Genomic DNA, 20,123 nt, shown 5'->3' on the forward strand with positions numbered 1-20,123 from the left:
AAGATGGGAAAGCCTGCCAGACTTTATTCTCACCAGTCTATCTGATACATAAACATCTGCACATGATAGCATTGGTAGGAGTGACCACTGCATAGTCCTTGTGAAAATGAAGTACCCTGTCTTCACCCAGGCATTCCCTCCATATTTCTGTGTGGCACTACCAATGTGCTAAGTTGGATGGATTAAGAACTGATCTAACAGCTCAAAACCAGTAATCCATGAGACTTCATGGGACATCAGCAGCCAGAGAATTCTACTCAATCCTGCATTATTACAAGCCAAGGGATGAATCCTAGTTCAATGAAGAGTGCAGAAGGATATGCCAGAAATAATGCCAGGCATATCTAAAAATAACCAGGTGAATCTACAATACAGGACTACATGCGTTAAAAATATCAGAAGCAAAATGTAATGGACAGTAATAAGTAATCCCACAACCAATGGATTAGATAAAAGCTTGGTAAGTTCTGCCATACCAAGTTATGAATGGCAGTGGACAATTAAACTATTAACAGAAGGAGGTTCCACAAATATCACTACTCTCAATAATGGAGGAGCACATCTCATCAGTGCAAAAGATAAGGCTGAAGCATTTGCAAAAACCTTCAAGCCAGAATGGTGAGTGGATGATCCATCTCAGCCTCCTCCTGAGGTCCCCAGCATCACAGATCCCATTCTTCAGCCAATTTGATTCATTCCTCATGATATTAAGAAATGGCTCAAGGAACTTGGTATTGAACTGGGTTCTATTGAAGATGTTCTCCAGAACCCACTGTGCCCCTAGCCAAGCTGTCTTGTTCTGGTATGGTTACAACACTCAACAAAACCCAAACATTGCCCTGGTATGCCCTGACCACAAATATCAGGACAGATTCAACCTGCCCAATTAGTTCCCGTCAGCCTCCTCTTTCTCATCCACAAAGTTGTCAAATGGGTCATTGACAGTGCGATCAATAACACCTTCCAAACCTTTGTGAACTGGAAGAATAACAGCAGCTGATGCATGGGAACATCACCATCTGCAAGTCCACCTCTGAACCACACACCATCCTGACTTGGAGTATATCACAATTCCTTTACTGTGGTTGGACAAGATTCCTAGCAGCGTTTTGGGTCTACCTACATCACAAGAACTGTAGCATTTCATGTAGAACAATTACCAACGGGCAACAATCAATGACTTTACCAGTGATGCCCACATCTTATGACAGAAGTTTTAAAAACTTATCGCATTGCTGTTTATGGAAGCTTGCTATGGCAAATTGGCTGCTATGTTTCCTATTATATCAGTGGCAACACTTCAGAAGTACTACATTGGCTTGAAAGCACTTTGCGATGTCCTTAGGTTGTGAAAGGTGTAATATAAATGCAAATATTTCCCTTGTGACTCAGTGATCCACTCATTAAGGGAGCTTGGGTGAGTGACCTGAGTTTCTCTCTTCACTGTGAGAAGTGCTTTGTAGAGTCTGGAAGGAAACATCTTGCTTCTCCTCATGCTGATGTGTCCAGGTTTTTCAGGGGAGTCTTCCTGGAGACTCTTGCTATTAAGATAATTTCAAACTACTGTGTCTTATGCACTATTGATTGCTCCAATAGTTGACTGTGATGGGCTTTTGCACTTGCAACTCGCCTTTACTGGGAATTGGTTGGATACTTTGACTTCTCATCAGAAACCGGAGCTATACCCACAGCAAAAGGAACATCAACTCTTCCATCGTTGAATGTATCAACTGTAAAGACATGAACATGAAAACAAACAATTCGCAACTTTGGAAACAGACACTCCACTACTTAAAAGATCCACATTTAAAATATGCAGTAATTAATATTTACAAAGACTTACAAACACCTCAAAAAGTGCACCAAATGCAAGAAAATTAGCCTTTATCAAGACAAACTTTACTTCCCTTGCACTTTTTTCCTTTGACAAGTCAAAGGTTTAGTTTCACCGAATACTGCTTCCTGATGACTATTTTGGGAATTTTATCCAGAGTATGAAAACAAAAAGTTCAGCTTCAATTTTCTCCTGATGTCTTTCTCCAGCCAGTAATACTTTGATACAATGGGGAATAATACTACAGTTGTCATTTTATCTTTAACATGTGACAAAATGTAGTTCATGATTCTTTTCAGTCATCTAAACAGAAACTTTTATTACAACAAAAACAGTGAGAAAAATGGCTCACTTTTCAGTAGGAAAATGGTTACAATTCGTTATCACCTTTCAAGAGTTTAGGATGTCCTAGTACTCTTTATAATCAATAAGTACATTTAAACTGTAGTCATTGTGGTAATGTCGGAAAATCAGCAGGCAATTTGTGCACAGCAAGCTCCAACAAACATCAATGTGATAATGACCAGATAATCTGAGTTACCAAGGAATAAGAAAGTAAGACTTGTAGCAGAAAGAGGCCATTTGACCCATTAAGTCTGCTCAGTCATTCAATGAGACCATGGCTAATTTGATAGTCCTGAATTCTACAGCTTTTACCCAACCCCTTGATTTCCTTAGTGATTGAAATCTGTCTGTCTCAACCTTGAATATATTTAATGACCCAAACATATCAGCTCTCTGCAGGTTCTCTGAGAGAAGAAATTCCTTCTCATTTCTGCTTTAAACGGGCAGCCCCTTAACTCTTACTTGCAGGTGACGATGTTTTCAGTCTGAGAGTCTTCCACATGGAGGAACAACCTCTCCAAATCAATCTTAGCAAATTCTCCAAGAATCTTATTTATTTTAATCATGTTACCCTGGGCACCAGGGAGAACACCACTTGCCTTCTTCAAAACAATGTAACAGGATTTTGTTGAGTCCACTTGAGGGGGCAAACTGCCCTCAGTTTCTGCCTCACCTGAAAAAAATAGCACCCCCAATAATGTAGCACTCCCCTCTTATAGCAGAGTGTTAACCTGGATTGTGCATGTTGGGAATGAGACTTGAACCCACAATCTTCTGACCCAGAAGCAAGAAACACTGAGCTATTGCTCTAAACTCTTAAGATTTTAATAAGGACTTTAGGCTAATTGTAAACCTATATTTAATTAATGATTCAAAAGAAACAACTGCACTGATGTTAAAACCTAGAAGGGTCAGTTGCTTCAGAAACAACTAAACAGTGTGACCTTTTTTCACCATTATCCCATTAGATGAGGCATCATGAAAGCAGCCAAATCTCCCTCCATCAAATACACTTCCTATAAGCTCACATTAACTTTCCCTCCTTCGTTTCTCATTCATGTTCCTCATGTTACATGTAGTTTCCACATTGCTGATGGTAATGTCAATCAGCATGTCTTTTGAATTTGGTAGATGATTTTACAGCCAGATGTCTTGCCTGCCCATTTATCCTCCCCATTTATCCAGTCTGGAGACTGATACATGCTAGTTTGACTGCACCAGAGTTTGGGTAATATAAGTTCACATGACACACTTCCTGCTTCAAAAGGATATCCAATTACTAAAGGATATAGGGAGATGGTGGATTACAGAACTTGAGGGAAAAATCCTGAATTTTTTTCTCCCTTCACAGATAAAGACAATGAAGCTATGGATGCTTAGAAATACAAAAATCTCAGATATATTGATGCAGAAATTCATCCTTGGCTGTTCTCCTGAAGGACAAATGTGAGGTTGTATTTTGGTAAGGGAAGTCCAGGCAGGATTTGGAAGGGTGAAGTTAATGATAGGATCATGAGTAGTTTAGACAAACAGAGGGACTTGGGGTTGAAGTAGACCGGTGGTGATTAAGGCATTTGCCTTTATCGGTCAGTACATTGATTAAAGGAGTTGGGTTGTCATGTTGCAGTCGTATAGGACATTGGTTTGGCGACTTTTAGAATTCAATTCTGGTCTCCCTGCTATAGGAAAGATATTGTTAAACTTGAAAGAGTTCAGAAAAGATTTACAAGAATGTTGCTGGGCTTGGAGGGTTTGTGCTGTAGGGAGAGGCTGGGGTTTTTTCCCTGAAACTTCGGAGGCTGAAGGTTATAGAGATTTATAAAATGATAAAGAGCATGGATAGGGTGAATATCTAAAGTCTTTCTTCATAAAGTATGGGAGTAAGATTTAAAAGGGATCTGAGGGGTAACTTTTTCATGCAGAGGATGGTGTATGTATGGAACAAACTATCAGAGGAAGTGGTGGAGACTGGTAAAATTACAACATTTAAAAGGCATCTGGATGGGTACATGAACAGGAAAAGTTTAGAGGGATATGGGCCAAATGCTGGCAAATGGACTAGATTAATTTGGGATAACTGGTCAGCATGGGTGAGTTGGTCCAAAGGGTCTGTATCTGTTCCATATGATTCTGTTCATCTATGACCATTTAGTATGTATCCATGTTGATGTTATAGATAATAGGGTTGGGGGTTACTTAATATTGATTATTGCTGATAAACAGCTCTATCAGAGCACATTTCTTCCACATTAGATTCTAGTGATGATTTCTTTTGTGAACAACAAATTGAATAAAAATGCATGACAAAAAAAGTAGTAAGTACAGGAAGGACAGTATCTTGAATAAAAGTGGCAAATGTATAGGATAGGCTCCTGGCGGCAAGAAGTGAAAATGGAAACCAGTTTGGTCCTCATTGATAAGTTGGTTTCAGGATTATTAAAATCAGCAACAAAGTAATCTTAATGAAGGGGCACTTTACACAAAACTCTGTTTTGTCTCTGCAGATGCTGTGTTTCTCCAGGACTTTCTGTTTTTGTTGAAGAAATCCTATACCTGGAGATGCTAGATGCAGCCCGAAGCAGTTATTCCTTCACTGGTTTAATATGTAGCAGCATTGGGAACAAACACAGGAAAATAATGCTGGATCTTTACAGACAGTCAGGAGGTTACAACTCTAAATAGTGTATCCAGTACTGGCCACGATGCTTTATGAAGAGTGTAGAGGACCTTGAGATGGACAGCAGAGTAACCAGAAAGGTTCCATGGATGAGGAATTTTAGCTACAATATTAAATTGAAGCAAAGGAGATTGAGAGATGATTAGAGAGAGGTGTACAAGGTTATGTCAGGGAATTTTAGCTACAATATTAAATTGAAACAAAGGAGATTGAGAGATAATTAGAGAGAGGTGTACAAGGCTATGTCAGGTTTGAATAAGATAGTCAAAGAAAACATGTTCTCAGTAGTTAATGTTACAAGGACTGAGAGGCAAGAGATACAGGTAGGATATGAGGAATAACTTTTCTATGTAGTGGGCTGCCTAAAAAGGTGGTGAATATGACATTGAAGATAGTTTTGAAAGAAAATGGATAGACACTTGACAGAAATAAACTTGCAGAGCTATAGGAATAGCACAGGGGATTGGGACTGACTGGATTGCTGTATAAGAGAGCTCGTATTGATCTGATAAGCCTCCTTCTGTATCATAACGTCTGTGACTTTATGATTGTTATACCACTTACTGCATAGGGGGCTTGTAGGAGATGCTATGCAGTGTTAAACAGCCATGGTCAAACAGTTTATGTGGCAGCTTTCCTTCAGATATCCAGCTGTCTGTCTCTGGATCATAACAATCTATTGCATCGCTGTCTTCAATAATGTTGTCTGAAGTGACAAACCGTCCACCAGTTACATAGATCTTGTTGTTTATAACTGTAGCTCCATGATGCATCTTCCTCTCTTTCATATCAGCACATTTTACAAATTGGCTTGACTTTGTGTCAAAAGCAATCACTCTTCTTGTGTAGCCTGAGAGAATAAAAATCATGTGTAAAAAATAAACGAAGCAAGAATGTTTTGAGCTGTTAAAATTATTGATTAAGGTATTGGGAAATAAAAACTTGCTTTTTTATTAGCCCGCCAAGGCCTCAGAACCTCCAAAAGTATCTTCCAACTAGTGAAGTACTTTTTAACAGGTAGTCTTTGCTGAAATATAGGTAACAAGCTTCCAGAAATAGCACTAGGATGATGACCAGATACTTTGTTTTGGTGATGTGGATTAGGGGTTAGGTATGGACCAGGAAATCATGGAGAATTCTCCAACTTTTTTTTGGGGTCTTTTACCTCCACCCATGTACAAAACTAGTGGATGAATTGAACTGCTTCACGTGAACTTCGTTCATTAGGGCGTCATCTCATGGGTTTCAGGAAGTTGCTGGATTTGCACCGTAAATATGAATTGAATTTGCTGCAATAAGTTAAGGCTGTCACCTTCGTGTGAAGATTCTTTTCATGAGATTAATGTTCCTCCATTGACTGTCAACCTCTCCCATTCAGAAAGAGGACAATTAGGAATGCTACACAGCAAGTTTAAGCTAGCAAATTGTTCGTTGAGATTTTTAAAAATGTTATTTCTTTCCTCATATTTTTTCTATCTATTTGTTTTTTTCTATCAGAATATAGTCTTTCTTTCACACCATGGCTGTAATTTGACTCTAAAATCACTCGATTAATTTTTATGTTGTCCTTCCCTCAGTTTATTTCTTAAAGCTTAAAACTCTTTTCTTAGGACGATAAACTGTTGGCCCCATATTGACTAATGTGATGCCTTATCATTCCTCACTACATTGTTATTATCTATATAGTACTTAGTTCCAGCTAATTCTGGTCTAAAACATTATCTTTGAATCAATCCATTATTATTTTGGCTGTTGTATCTTACCTCCAATAATAATAATTCTGTCACCAATCACAGCTGCAGGTGCACAGATATTTTTAACCATCCTTGTCTCCATTCTGAACCACATATTCCTTGATATGTTGTAAACCTAAATAATAATTCAGAATTAAAACTCTTCAAAAGTAATGCAGAAAATATAACTTCACCAAACATTTCCAGTGTTTGACTTTAACGTTTCTGAACATATTTGTCTATATTGAACTATTCAGACTAAACTGGTAGGACTTTCTCATTAAGAAAACGAATGCTGAGGGGTAGCCAGATAAAGAAATTAACAGTATTGATAGAGCAGTTATTTTGTGCTGAAGACCCCAACTAGGAACCGTACATACAAGACCTGTCTTTGGAGCTCACTGTCTTGAGATATTCCTGAGCAATTACTTGCTGAATTATGGTGAAGTGGCCATTTTTTCCCTTTACTACAAGTAGAAAGTGGAAATAAACCATGAGCCTGTTTCAGTTGGAACAAGAGTTGAACCCCACCTATTGTGAATCTAATCTAGACACTGGCTGTTTAAGCTAACTGAGTTAAGCAGCCTGCTGGGTATATAGGAGTCGTTAATAATGGGGAATTCAGGAGAAACAGTTTTAACCTAACTGACTGTGGAAACAGTTACTGCCAATAACAGATATATTTAAGAGGAAGCTATATATACACACACATAACAAACAAAAATGTGCTGATGGGTTGAGATAATATAGCATAAGAAGAATAGACACTGGCATAGTCAGTTTGCACATTGTAAATTCTGCACAGTTCCATGCAGAGATAGAGAAGCTATGGTAAATCTTTCTGAATCACTTTTTAGGTCGCAGCTAGAGTATTGTGTCCAATTCTAGGATCATCCTTCTAAGAACAATGTCATGGTCCGAAAGAAAGTTCAGAGGAGATTTGCAAGAATGGTTCCAAGGGTGAGAAACTTTCAACATGTGGAAAGACTGGAGTGGAGAAAGGTAAGAGGAGATTTAATAGACATGTTCAAAATGCTGAAGGCTTTTGATCATGTAAATGAGTAGGACCTTACCAGCAGCAGGAAGGACGTAGATTTACCATAGATGGAAGAAAGGTATAGATATATATATATTCTGGTGGGAGCCATAGCTTTGGAATCCTTCTGTACACGGTTATTAAATGGTTTTGTTTCTGTCAGACTCACTTGCATGCAAACGTAAAGAGGGGACAGGCTGAGAGGAGAGTGTAATTCTATTGTTCTGATATCCTGCAATCTGTGCAACTTAACTCTAAGTTGAATTCATTATTTACAGTGTATTTTATACAACTGTCAGTTCATCACGATCTCATTAAAAATGATATAGCAGGTATCATATTTACCTCAATGATTTACAAGTCCTTTCTTTATTAAGTGCCCTAATGTTGATTGTTTCGTGTTTTGATCTTGATGAAATTGTTGGTTAATGTTAAATTTAATCTAATAGATTAATAATTTGCATTTGATTAAATAATGTGTGTATCGTGTCGAGACCTATTTTCATAGACCAATGTTAATCTCAATACATTTTCCTTACTGGTTCTACACTCAAACTCCTAAATCTGAAACTCAGTGCTTAATCCAAGGTCAATCAGCTTGATTTAATAAACCCTGTCTCAATTAAAGCTCTTTTATTCCAAATCTCTTTGCTGCCAGTGCCTCATTAATCCCTAATGCATGCTTATGTTTATCACACAAATCTGTGATTAGCTGATTTCAGACTCATAAGACCTGATCCTGGTTGAACCTTGTGATATTTATACTTGCTGGAGTCTGATTAGCGACGTAATTGATGGGTGAGTTGACATATAGTCTGAATTTTCTGTGCATAAATCAAAACTATAATTACAAACTTTATTTCAACAAAAAGGACCTGTAAAATAAATACCATGGTAACCAACTGGTTGAGTACCTTTCCTTCCAACCATTTCCATTTATGACAAACAACTTGATCCTGTGACATCAGATTTATATAATACCCTTGTACACAAAAGAGTGAGCTAGTTGGCTCAGATGGGTTAGTGTGTGGTTCATAATGATATCATCTGCACCAATTTGGTTCCTTTTCCAGCTAAGGCAGACTTCGCATCTGCCTTTTCACCAGGGCCTGGGATGGGATGGATGGAAGTACATCATAGCTCAGTACTGTGGACTGGGGTCTCTAGGCCCCATGCTCAAGTCATGGGTGAGACATTGTGCCAAGAGGGGACAAGGAGCCCAGACCAGAGCAGGACCACTATATGTGATTCTTTTCCTTCCTTTCTGCTCCTCACCCTACCCTGAAAGCAAAAGGCAATGGACAAATCACCATTGACAAAAAGTAAAGTACCAAGAAAACAGGTCAGCATGAAGCATCTTCAGACATTGTAACAAAGGCCTTCCATTCACAGGGCACAATTGGAATAGAATAGGAAGTTAGAATATTAGGACAGTTCCTTAAGCTCTTCACATAGAATTGGCATCACCTAAACTGAATAGATTGCAATGGTTTTGTGACGAAGATCTGCAGGAAATAATTAAGAAGATATAAGGAAGAATTGTCATCATTAGGCTGCACAGAACCAAATATTGGATTAGACTTAACAATAGTGAAAGGACAAAGCAGTTCAACACAACAGAACCAGGGGGAGGGGATATGCAGTGGTATATTCTGCATGACATTCTAAAAGGCTGTATAGCTAGTGAAATACTTGCTTTTGAAGTGCAATCACTGTTGCATTGTAGGAAATGCATAAGCAAATTTATACACAGTAAGCTTCAACACATAGCAATGTGATAATAACCAAATGATTTTTTTTGTGATTTTGGCAGAGGGAAGAACATTGGCCAGGGCAGTGAGGTCAGCCCTCCCACTATCCATCAAATTGTGCTATTGGATCCTTTGGTTCAGTTTAGATCATTTGTCTATCCTAAAGTATAAACAGAAGTCTCCTTAAAGAAGATAGAGGGAAGCGAGGAAGAGGGTTATAAATAGGTCAGTGTCTTTTATAAAAGCAAAAAAAAACTAAGGATGCTGGGAACATGCAAATAAAAAAAAAACAGAAAATGCTAGAAGAACTCATCAGATCTGGTAATGTTTGTGGAGAGAGAAGCAGAGTTTGCAATTCAGACCTGTGAGCTTCCATCAGAACAGAGGAAAGTCACTAATGTAAGTCATAGGTTTTGAACAAGTGAAATGGCATGAAGGAGGGAAAGCAGAATAAAAGAGAAGGTTGTTGAAAAGAGGGGCATGTTGCTGAAGCTTTAGGTTTTACACTTATCAAATGCAAGTTTGCCAAATTGAAGGTGATCACAATTGCACACCAGGAGAAAAAGTGCTGATTGGTTGCCAACGTAAAGGAGATCTTGTCGTCAAGACAGTAAGAGGAAGCTATAACCTTCACAAGCTCCTGTGTAATTCAAAACAAAAGGTGACAGACTTGAGTACATTTGTTTTATTTTTCAGAAAATGGGTCCTGGGTTATAAATTGATATTGCTTCGAGCAGGCATAAATCAGCCATGTTACAAACAAAACAGAAAAATTGTGAGGAGACCTTACTGACAAAATTAAGGGGTTTTGAACCATTAATTCTTTTGGCACTTAATCTCTCTGTCCTACAAACACCTTTTGGGTTTTCCTCTTCCTTCTTACCCTGTTGCCGTACTCATTTAAAAATTGTGACATCTATTAACTTTTTTCGGTTCTGATGAAAAAATCATCAACTTGAAATGCGAACTCTGTTTTTCTCTCCACAGATGCTGCCTGGCCCACTGAGTATTTCTGATTTTATTGCTGTCTTTCACTGGAAAATATGCACACGTTCGGAAACAAAGGTTGGATAGAACTTGGATAGAAAGCTAATTCCAGTTGGGATAAGATTGAGGAGTAATTATTCTTGGCTGTAAAACTTTGAGAAAATAAAGAAAGAAAATAACAATGGCAGAAATGTGCTTATTATTTACAGCGACGTTGCAAACATGGAAAGGGCAGTGCTAACCAGTGGCATTTATGGGTTAACAAATAATAAGGAAACTATTACAGGCACAAGATCCCTGATCCGAAATGCTCAGGACCAGCTGTTTTTCAGAACTCGGAATTGTTCGGTTTTCAGAATGTGACAGTTTGATGCTGAAATCTTTAAAAATCTTACTGGAGAAGCAGACTTTTAATTAAGAACATGCTTGGCCACACGCTTCCCCCCCCAACGTCACATCTGCGTGACACACATCAAGTGGGTGTCAACTTGGGGGCATTCACAGAGAAACTCCAGACCTGTCGGTACTTGGCCACACCCCCCATGTCGCATCTGAGTGACACTCATCGAGTGGGTGTCAACTTGGGTTAACTGTTTGTTCGCCAAACAACCTTGTTAATGAGATAAAAAACTTCACAGCAAAACCTTCAGATTTTGGAGCTTTTCAGTTTTTGGATGTTCGGATAAAGGATCTTGTACCTGTACCACCTTGGGAATATGTTTTGAACTATCAATTAGTGCAAAATACATAAGTAACTGACAGTACTTTGTTATGCTGATAACTGGGGAGGGGGTTAATTAACCTTGCCCTGTGCTTGTGGAATGGCGTCCCTTGTGTTATATATTTATTAAGTTTCTGTCTCTAATGGGCAACAGATAATTACAAATTGAGTGTGATTCGATTTTGATAGGAAGTGATATTGAATTTGTGTGTGAAGTTTGATTGGGCTATGGTTGCAATATTGTTCACAGTTCTGATTCGTGAATTAGAAGTCAGTTTAAATTACATTTTTCCCCAAAAGACTAGATTAAATAAATATGTAATAGAGGTTTTCAAATGCATGGAAGTTCTGGGATTGTAAATAGTTTCTGATTATCGGTAAATCTCTAATAAGGGACATAAATTGAAAATTATTTGAGAAATGAAGAGGATGGTTAGAAGCATTTTTTCACCTTGAAAACTTTACTGAAGGCCCCAACCTGAACTTAATTTCTAAGGTGGAACAAAAGCAAACTATTGAAGATATCAGGAATTGGAACAAAATAAAGTAGATAATCTGAACACTTGACAAATCTGGCAGCATGTTTGGAGAGAAACAGAGTTACTGATGTTCCACTCTAATTAATAGCTCTTGTAACAAAGTGCCAGGCAATAACATTAGACCAGCAACAGCTGCTGAAGAACTAACAGTTGCATTGGTTTATTGGGTCTAATGTTGTCCCATTTTGTCCTTGTGAGGTCTGTGGCTGACTGAAGATTTTGTGCAGAAATGTTTTTCTGATTAATTTATTCTAACTCTCTAATTATTACCAGCTTGTTCCAAGTTGAGGATTGCCCAGTTTCTCGTAATTCCTCCCCACTTTTTAACACAAAAGATCAGTGAGCCTGATGGCTGTACCTGTATCAGACGAACGGCATTCTGTACAACATCTTCTCCACCGAAAACATAGAGCCTTTGGTTCTTGGCAGCAATGGCTGGATGTAGCACAGCAACTGGCATGGGTGCCATTGACTCCCAGACACCGAAAATGCTATCATATCTGTGCAGCGTATTTAGTATTTCTTGACTTGGCCCAACCCCTCCCAGGGAGAAAATATAATTCATGTGTGCTATGGCCTGATTGGAGTAGCATGGCACCAACATATCTACTTCTGGCTTCCAATGGTTCATTTTCAAGGAGTAACTATAAACACATGCACTTATGGTGGTCTTCTTATTATTAACAACCAATCCTCCAAGGATGTATATATTACTGTGTAAACATACTGAAGAAGCTTTGTAGAGGTGGACAGGAAGCTTAGAAAGAGCTACCCACTGTTTTGACCTGGAATCATAAAGCAATGCCTCCTTTGTTATCTCTTGGTTACTTTTCCTACCTCCAACAATAACCAGGAACTCTTGAGAGGCATACCTGCGGGGGACACACCACATAGGCATGATATCCGGGCTGTTTGCAAGGCTTAAGGAAAATATCAGTCGGCTGACTGATTCCAAGATGTGTCTACAAACAGGTGAGGACTGAATAAAGGGATTATTGGCAATGAAGTGAAAGAGGTAAGTAGGGTGGACATACTGGAGTCGGACTTTCTTGAAGAGCTCATGCATGTGTTTTTGCCTTGTCTTTGGGTCATGGTTGATCCAAGTTGTGACAGTATCGAAAACCTGCTCTTCTTCGGCACAGAGTTCATCATCCCCCAAGTAGTCTGCAAGTTCAGTGCAGGTAAGCTCTTTCAAGTCCTCACAGGATGCCACCTCTGGGAAATGTTGCAAAGCAACCGCCTTGGCCTTTTTCTCCAAACTTTTGCAGCTGAAGATTTGTGCCAGTCTCACCATGCCAAGGCAATTTGTAGCTGTCAATTGATTTTGCAAGTACAAGGAGCATGCCTCAAGCACTTTGGGGTACTGATAGATACCAGCAGCCTCCAACAGAGAAAAAACATTTGTTGCATTTATTGTAATCTCTCCTGTGTAGACATAATCCACAATCTGAGTAAGAATATCCACCGGAACCCCCAACAAATGGACATGGGTTAGGAAACTCTCTTTGAAGTTGTTGCAGAACATTGCCCTGAAGTAAGGGCTACTTGATGCCAGTATGTTTCGATGGCAAGGAACTTCCTTGTCTCCAGCACAAAGAATGACATCAGTCAATATCGCCTTTTTCCGTTGGGCATTAAGCTGTTTTAATAATTGATGAGACAGGTCAGTTTCCTTGAAGTGAAAATAGTTATGGAGAACCATATCTTCATTCATGCTGGAAAAAAAAAGGTTTTGTAAGCACTGAAATTCACAGTGATTGTATTTTCTTGAAGTAGTAATTCTATAAATTGGTTTCACTGACTTATTTGTTTGTAGATAAAGAAAAATTGGAAACTTAAACATTTAATGATAATAAACACTCTCTAAGTGATCCTACAATCAATACAAGTTAATGGATATGTGTTAACCATAACTTAGTAGCGGATTATAGCGCGGTTAAATGTTATCACAATTCTCAACAGTAACTCACATGGTAGCCAAATCATGCTTTTTTATTCATTCTTGGGGTGTGATCATAAGTTCATAAGATATAGGAGCAGAATTAGGCCATTTATAGAGTCATAGAGATGTACAGCATGGAAACAGACACTTCGGTCCAACCTGTCCATGCTGATCAGATATCCCAACCCAATCTAGTCCCACCTGCCAGCACCCTGCCCATATCCCTCCAAACCCTTCCTATTCATATACACATCCACATGCCTCTTAAATGTTGCAATTGTACCAGTCTCCACAACATCCTCTGGCAGCTCATTCCATACATGTACTATCCTCTGTGTGAAAAAGTTGCCCCTTAGGTCTCTTTTATATCTTTCCCCTCTCACCCTAAACCTATGCCCTCTAGTTCTGGACTCTCCGAACCCAGGGAAAAGACTTTGTCTATTTATCCGATCCATGCCCCTCATAATTTTGTAAACCTCTATAAGGTCACCCCTCAGCCTCCGACGCTCCAGGGAAAACAGCCCCAGCCTGTTCAGACTCTCCCTATAGCTCAGATCCTCCAACCCTGGCAACATCCTTGTAAATCTTTTCTGAACCCTTTCAAGTTTCACAATATCTTTCCGACAGGATGGAGACCAGAATTGCACGCAATATTCCAACAGTGGCCTAACCAATTTGGCCCATTGAATCTGCTCCACCATTCGCTCATGGCGGATCTGCTCCTCAACTCCAATTTCCTGCCTTCTCCTCATAACCGTACAACACATTACCAATTAAAAATCTGTCTAACTCCTCCTTAAATTTACTCACAGTCCCAAAATCTACCGCACATTGGGATAGTGAATTCCACAGATTCACAACCCTTTGGAAGAAGTCATTTCTCCTCAACTCTGTTTTAAATTTCCTATCCCTTATTCTAAGACTATGTCCTCTCATCCTAGAGTGCCCCACAAGAGAAAGCATCTAATCCACATCTATTTTATCTCCACTTTTTATCATCTTGAATTCCTCAATTTGATCTCCATTCATTCTTCTAAATTCCAAGAGTATTGGCCTAACCTATTCAATCTCTCTTCATACTTGCAAGGCCAGTATTTTTTTGCCCATTCTTGAGCTGCCTGCTTGAATTGCTGTAGCCCCGAGAGAAGGTCTGTTCCGATGAAGAGTCACTGGACTCGAAATGTTAACTCTGCTGGATTCCTGCAGATGCTGCAAGACCTGCTGAGTTTCATCAGCAATTTCACTTTTTGTCTGTTTATGGGGACTGAGGGGGGAACAGTAGCTCCATTTATCGCACTGTGAAAGAGGCAGTTACTGGTCTATGACCCAGTGGCGGTGATGAGATTGCTAATATATTTTCAAATCGTAAAGTCTTGGAAGAGAATTTGCAGCTAGGAGTTTTTCCATGTGAACGCATCGAAGTCTATCTGAATATCAACACTGCCAAATTCTGTTTTTCTATTCTAATGACCTAAGTGAAAAACCTATCACATCATATACTTTATCTACCAACTGGCTGCCCACTCACTTAGAGTCATAGAGATGTACAGCACCGAAACAGACTCTTCGGTCTAACTTGTCCATGCCGACCAGATATCCTAACCCAATCTAGTCTCATTTTCCAGCACTTGGCCCATATCCCACGAAACCCATCCTAATCATATACCCATCCAGATGCCTTTTGAATGCTGTGATTGTACCAGCTCCCAACACTTCATCTGGCAGCTCATTCCGTACACACTACTACTCTCTGTATGAAAGAGTTGCCCCTTAGGTCCCTTTTATATCTTTCCCCTCTCAGCCTAAACCTATGTCCTCTAGTTCTGGACTCCCTCAGCCCAGGGAAATTACTTTGGTTAGAATGGTGCTGGAAAAGCACAGCAGGTCAGGCAGCATCTGAGGAGCAGGTATAAATTGACATTTCGGGCAGGAGTCCTTCATCAGGTTCCTCCTGAAAAACATTGATTTTCCTGGTCCTCAGATGCTGCCTGACCTACTGTGCTTTTCCAGCACCACTCTAATCTCCAGTATCTGCAGTCCTCACTTTAGCCAGGGAAAAGACTTTGTCTATTTATCCTATCCATGCCCCTCATGATTTTATAAACCTCTATTAAAGTCACCCCTCAGTCTCCAGCGCTCCAGAGAAAACAGCCCCAGCTTATACAGCCTCTCTCTATAGCTCAAATCTTCCAACCCTAGCAACATCCCTGTAAATCTTGTCTGAACCCTTTCAAGTTTCACAACATCCTTCCGATAGGAAGGAGACCAGAACTGCGTGCAATATTCCAAAAGTGACTAGCTTTGTATATCACCAAACTTGGATACATCACTGGCTGTCCTTTTACCCAAATCATTAATACGTAAATTAATATGGCTTGTAATTAGCTGCAGCTCCAGTACTGATCCTTGCAGTACTGCATTACTTAAAGTTTACCAACTTGCAAATATCTCAGTTATCCCTGCTCTCTGCTTCCTGTCCATTAAACAATACTTTATCTGTGAGTCCTTAACTTACACATTAACATTTACATGACACTTTCCTGAATGCCCTTTGGAACCCTAAGTATACTACATCTGCCAGTTCCCTTTTATTTATCCAATTAGATATATCCTCAAAAAGCAGCACTGCCATCAGTGCAGCACTCCTTCTCTATGCACTGCTTTGTTAGCTTTGGAATGCTCAATTCCTGGAATGGAACTTGAACATGGAACCCTTATAATACAGAGAGGAACATTCTACAATCTGAGCCATGGCTGATACACTCCAACAAATCTTCACAGGCATCCCTTCAACATCCCTATGTTTGGCAGCCTCCAATCCAGTTGACAAAGCCACCTCCAACTACTTCCTTGTATTCCTTATCATCTTCCTACCCTTCCTCAACTCCACTTGTGTTTGCACTGTTTCTAAAACATCCCTTTCAAATGCTGCCTCAGTCTTCCAAATACCTACCTCTAGGATTGCCATTCAGCACAGTACTCCTACAGCTGGTAATTTCTTCAACCACTCCCTGCCCCAGAAAGAAACAACAGCAAAACTTAGAAATTCATGTACTGGTCATACCAGAACTGCATTTTTGGGTCTGCAAGTCACATTGGACCAATTGGTGTCATTTCAAAGTTTTACTGAGATTTCCTAATCTGTTTGATGGCCTCATCTTCAACCTAACGCTCTTCCCTTCAGTTCAACTTGAAATTATGTTATTGGTTTTCGTTACTTTCACCTAGTATTTAACCTGTGCTCATTTTGAGAATGGCTACACAGTCGTGGCACTGAACTTCTCTTCAAAAAGGTTGTGACAATATGGAATCTTCCTCCTCAATTGGAGATGGAGGCACAGTGATAATGTCACTGAACTAATAGAGGCAAAGGCAAATGCACTGAAAACATGGGTTCAAGTCGCACATTCAATTCATAAAATCTGGAATTCAAACCTGGTATCGCTAATGGTCATCATGAAAACACCGTGGGCGGCACGGTGGCACAGTGGTTAGCACTGCTGCCTCACAGCGCCTGAGACCCGGGTTCAATTCCCGACTCAGGCGACTGACTGTGTGGAGTTTGCATGTTCTCCCCGTGTCTGCGTGGGTTTCCTCCGGGTGCTCCGGTTTCCTCCCACAGTCCAAAGATGCGCGGGTTAGGTGAATTGGCCATGCTAAATTGCCCATAGTGTTAGGTAAGGGGTAAATGTAGGGGTATGGGTGGGTTGCGCTTCGGCGGGTCGGTGTGGACTTGTTGGCCGAAGGGCCTGTTTCCACACTGTAAGTAATCTAATCTAATCTAATCATCAATTGTTATTAAAAATCAACCTGATTCATTTAAGGAGGTGAAATCTGCCATCCTTACCTAGTCTTCCTAGGTTTATCAGTGATCCTAGATCCACAGCAAAATGGCTAACTCTTAACTATGCCTCTGAAATGGCCTAGCAAACTATTCAGTTTTAGAGCAATTAGGGATGGGCAACAAATGTTGACTGTGCCATGCTAGGAAATAATAAATACCTTGGTGAGACAGGACCTCCACCTAATGAGCGCTGGCTCAATATTGAGAGGCTCGGAGCTGGTGCTGGAGCAAGGGTATAGCTATAGCTAATGATCATCACCTGGGTCAATCCAATGAGGCTTTCAATGAAAGCAAGGGAGGAGACAATGGCCTTGTAGTACTGCCATTAGTCTATAACTCCAGAAATCCAGGTGATGTTCCCAATAAACCTGTGTTTGAATCCCACCATGGCAGATAGTGAAATTTGAATTCTATAATAATCTGGAAACAAGAGTCTAATGGTGACCATGAAACCATTGTTGATTGTTAGGAAAAGCCCATCTGTTCACTAATGTCAGTTAAGGAAGAAAATCTGCTGATGGCCTACATGTGACTGCAGACACACATCAATGTGGTTGATGCTTAACTGCCCTCTGGGCAATTAGGGATGGACAATATGAGCTGTACAGCTAGTGACGCCCACATCCCATGCATGAAATGAACTGAATCTTAGGAAATTCTAGACAGTTGGCATACTGCACTAGTGCCATGAGTGCCAAGGACGCAATAGTTTAGAATGTTATCTGACACTTGTCATGTCAGTGCCACTCCTTTGTTTGCATTGAAAGCAAAGAGGAGAAGCCACTGGATCCAACCCACAGCAGGCAATAACTCTATATATGTTACCCAAACACTCTCCCACTTCCCTTGCCTGATTATTGCACCAACAATCCTGTCAGAGATTTGAGGTTAACATTTAAACTTTCTTTCAAAGTATACCAACTTTCTGTGGAATGAATCTTGTGTGTAAATGCACCAGGAGCACGTTATTCATGACATGAACACATTTTATCAACCGAACCAAGGAATTCTAGTCAAGAGTAATATTAATTTGTGTAAGCAAGAGACAAACACACAAAGATTACAAATTAGAGGAAAGCCACCATGCAGTCCATGGTTAGGGACTTGCTAACATATTTCTAACAGATTATTCAACTACCTGAATGGTGTTTGTTCGTGGAGTTGTGCCATTCAGAACACAGTCTTCAAAACTATGTTGAACTTTTTTGATCTGATGCCACTCACAGGAACATCAAGGAAAAGTGGAGGACTTCAGAAGAACAGCAACAATGAATTTTACTGAATTAATGTTTTCCAGATTTGTTAATGAGCAGTCAAACTTCCTTTGATACTTGTGTTTAGTTGAGCACTCCGGCACATAGCATTGTCTGCATTCCATGACTATTAATAGGCAGCTTGCAGCTGATAGCACATGTGACCATTCCAGTTGCTTGTTTGCACTAAGGATAAACTAAGTCATGTAACTTGTTGTTGCCAGCTAGTAGGGGGTCATGCGTTTTAACTCTGTGCATAGGTAGAGATGAATATCGAGATGCACCCTCACCTAGTTTATGTAAGCAACACATCCAATGGAAACTAATACCAACTGTTGTTAATCTTACATTATCCTTTTGCACACCAGTTTCCATTAGGACACTAAAACTGCAATCTGTTGTTGTGGAGGTGTTATGCTGTTGTGCAAAATGTTTCAGAAATATTTGCACGGGAAGGAAAATCTGCAGATCAACAGTTATTGCAATTTGAACAAAGGTTTTAGTAAGTTTATCCCAGTAACCTCCTGAATCTCTCCCTGATTATTTGGTTTTCTGCTGAACTTTCCTCATGTACATTTGTCCATCACTAAAATCAGTTATTTTGAAACTGAGCTTCATAAAAGTAATAAACAGGTCAGCTGATGATTAATGAGAAGAGAAAGAGATTTGTGTGCAGCATTGCATTTGTTTGGTGCCTTTCAAGATGCTCCAAAACGTTTTGCACCAATGAAGGGCTTTTGAAGTGTAGTCATTGTTGCAATGTTGGAAACATGACTGCCAATTTGCACATGGCAAACTCCCAAACTGTGATTAAAACTTAGGGGTAAACATTGGCTGAGTCATTTGGTGGGAAAAAGGGGTGGACTTGTAGTCCCAGGCTCTTCAAAATTACCCCACAAACATCAATGTGATAATGACTGGACAAGCTGCAGAAATTCACCAAAACTCCTTCGACAGCACCTTCCAAATCCATGAGCACCACCATTTAGGTCAAGGGCAGCAGATACATGGAACATCATCACCTGCAAGTTTCCCTCTGAGTCACTCACACTCTTGACTTAGAAATCTATCAATGTCACTTTGTCAAAATCATAGAAATTTCTTCCTAAATGTATAAAGTTAAAAATCCCATATTACCAGGTTATAGTCCTACAGGTTTATTTGGAAGCACTAGCTTTCAGAGTGCTGGTCCTTCATCAGGCAACCACCTGATGAAGGAGCAACACTCCCAAAGCTAGTGCTTCCAAATAAACCTGTAGGACTATAACCTGGTAATATGGGATTTTTAACTTTGTACGCCCCAGTCTAACAATGGCACCTCCAAATCATTCCTAAATGTATTTTGGGTGTATCTATACCACAAGGACTCAGCAGTTCAAGAAAGCTGCTCACAACGATGTCTCCAGGGCAATTGGAGATGGCCAATAAATGCTGGCCCAACCAGCGAGGTTCACATTCCCT

At 39.9% G+C, this 20,123-nt stretch overlaps 1 protein-coding gene across 1 annotated transcript; it reads right to left on the reverse strand.

Annotated features, from left to right (window-relative positions):
- Positions 1-460: 460 nt before the first annotated feature.
- LOC132815366 (kelch-like protein 38) lies at positions 461-18,636 on the reverse strand. Its single transcript, XM_060824244.1, has 5 exons — positions 18,548-18,636; positions 11,982-13,338; positions 6,620-6,725; positions 5,421-5,706; positions 461-1,730 (listed from the first exon to the last, which is right to left on the reverse strand). Exons 1-5 carry the CDS (start codon positions 18,577-18,579, stop codon positions 1,727-1,729), a joined length of 1,785 nt encoding a protein of 594 aa, XP_060680227.1. The 5' UTR covers positions 18,580-18,636; the 3' UTR covers positions 461-1,726.
- Between the last annotated feature and the right edge of the window lie 1,487 nt (positions 18,637-20,123).

This window comes from Hemiscyllium ocellatum, chromosome 4, assembly GCF_020745735.1.
Source record: "Hemiscyllium ocellatum isolate sHemOce1 chromosome 4, sHemOce1.pat.X.cur, whole genome shotgun sequence".
Taxonomy (NCBI): domain Eukaryota; kingdom Metazoa; phylum Chordata; class Chondrichthyes; order Orectolobiformes; family Hemiscylliidae; genus Hemiscyllium; species Hemiscyllium ocellatum.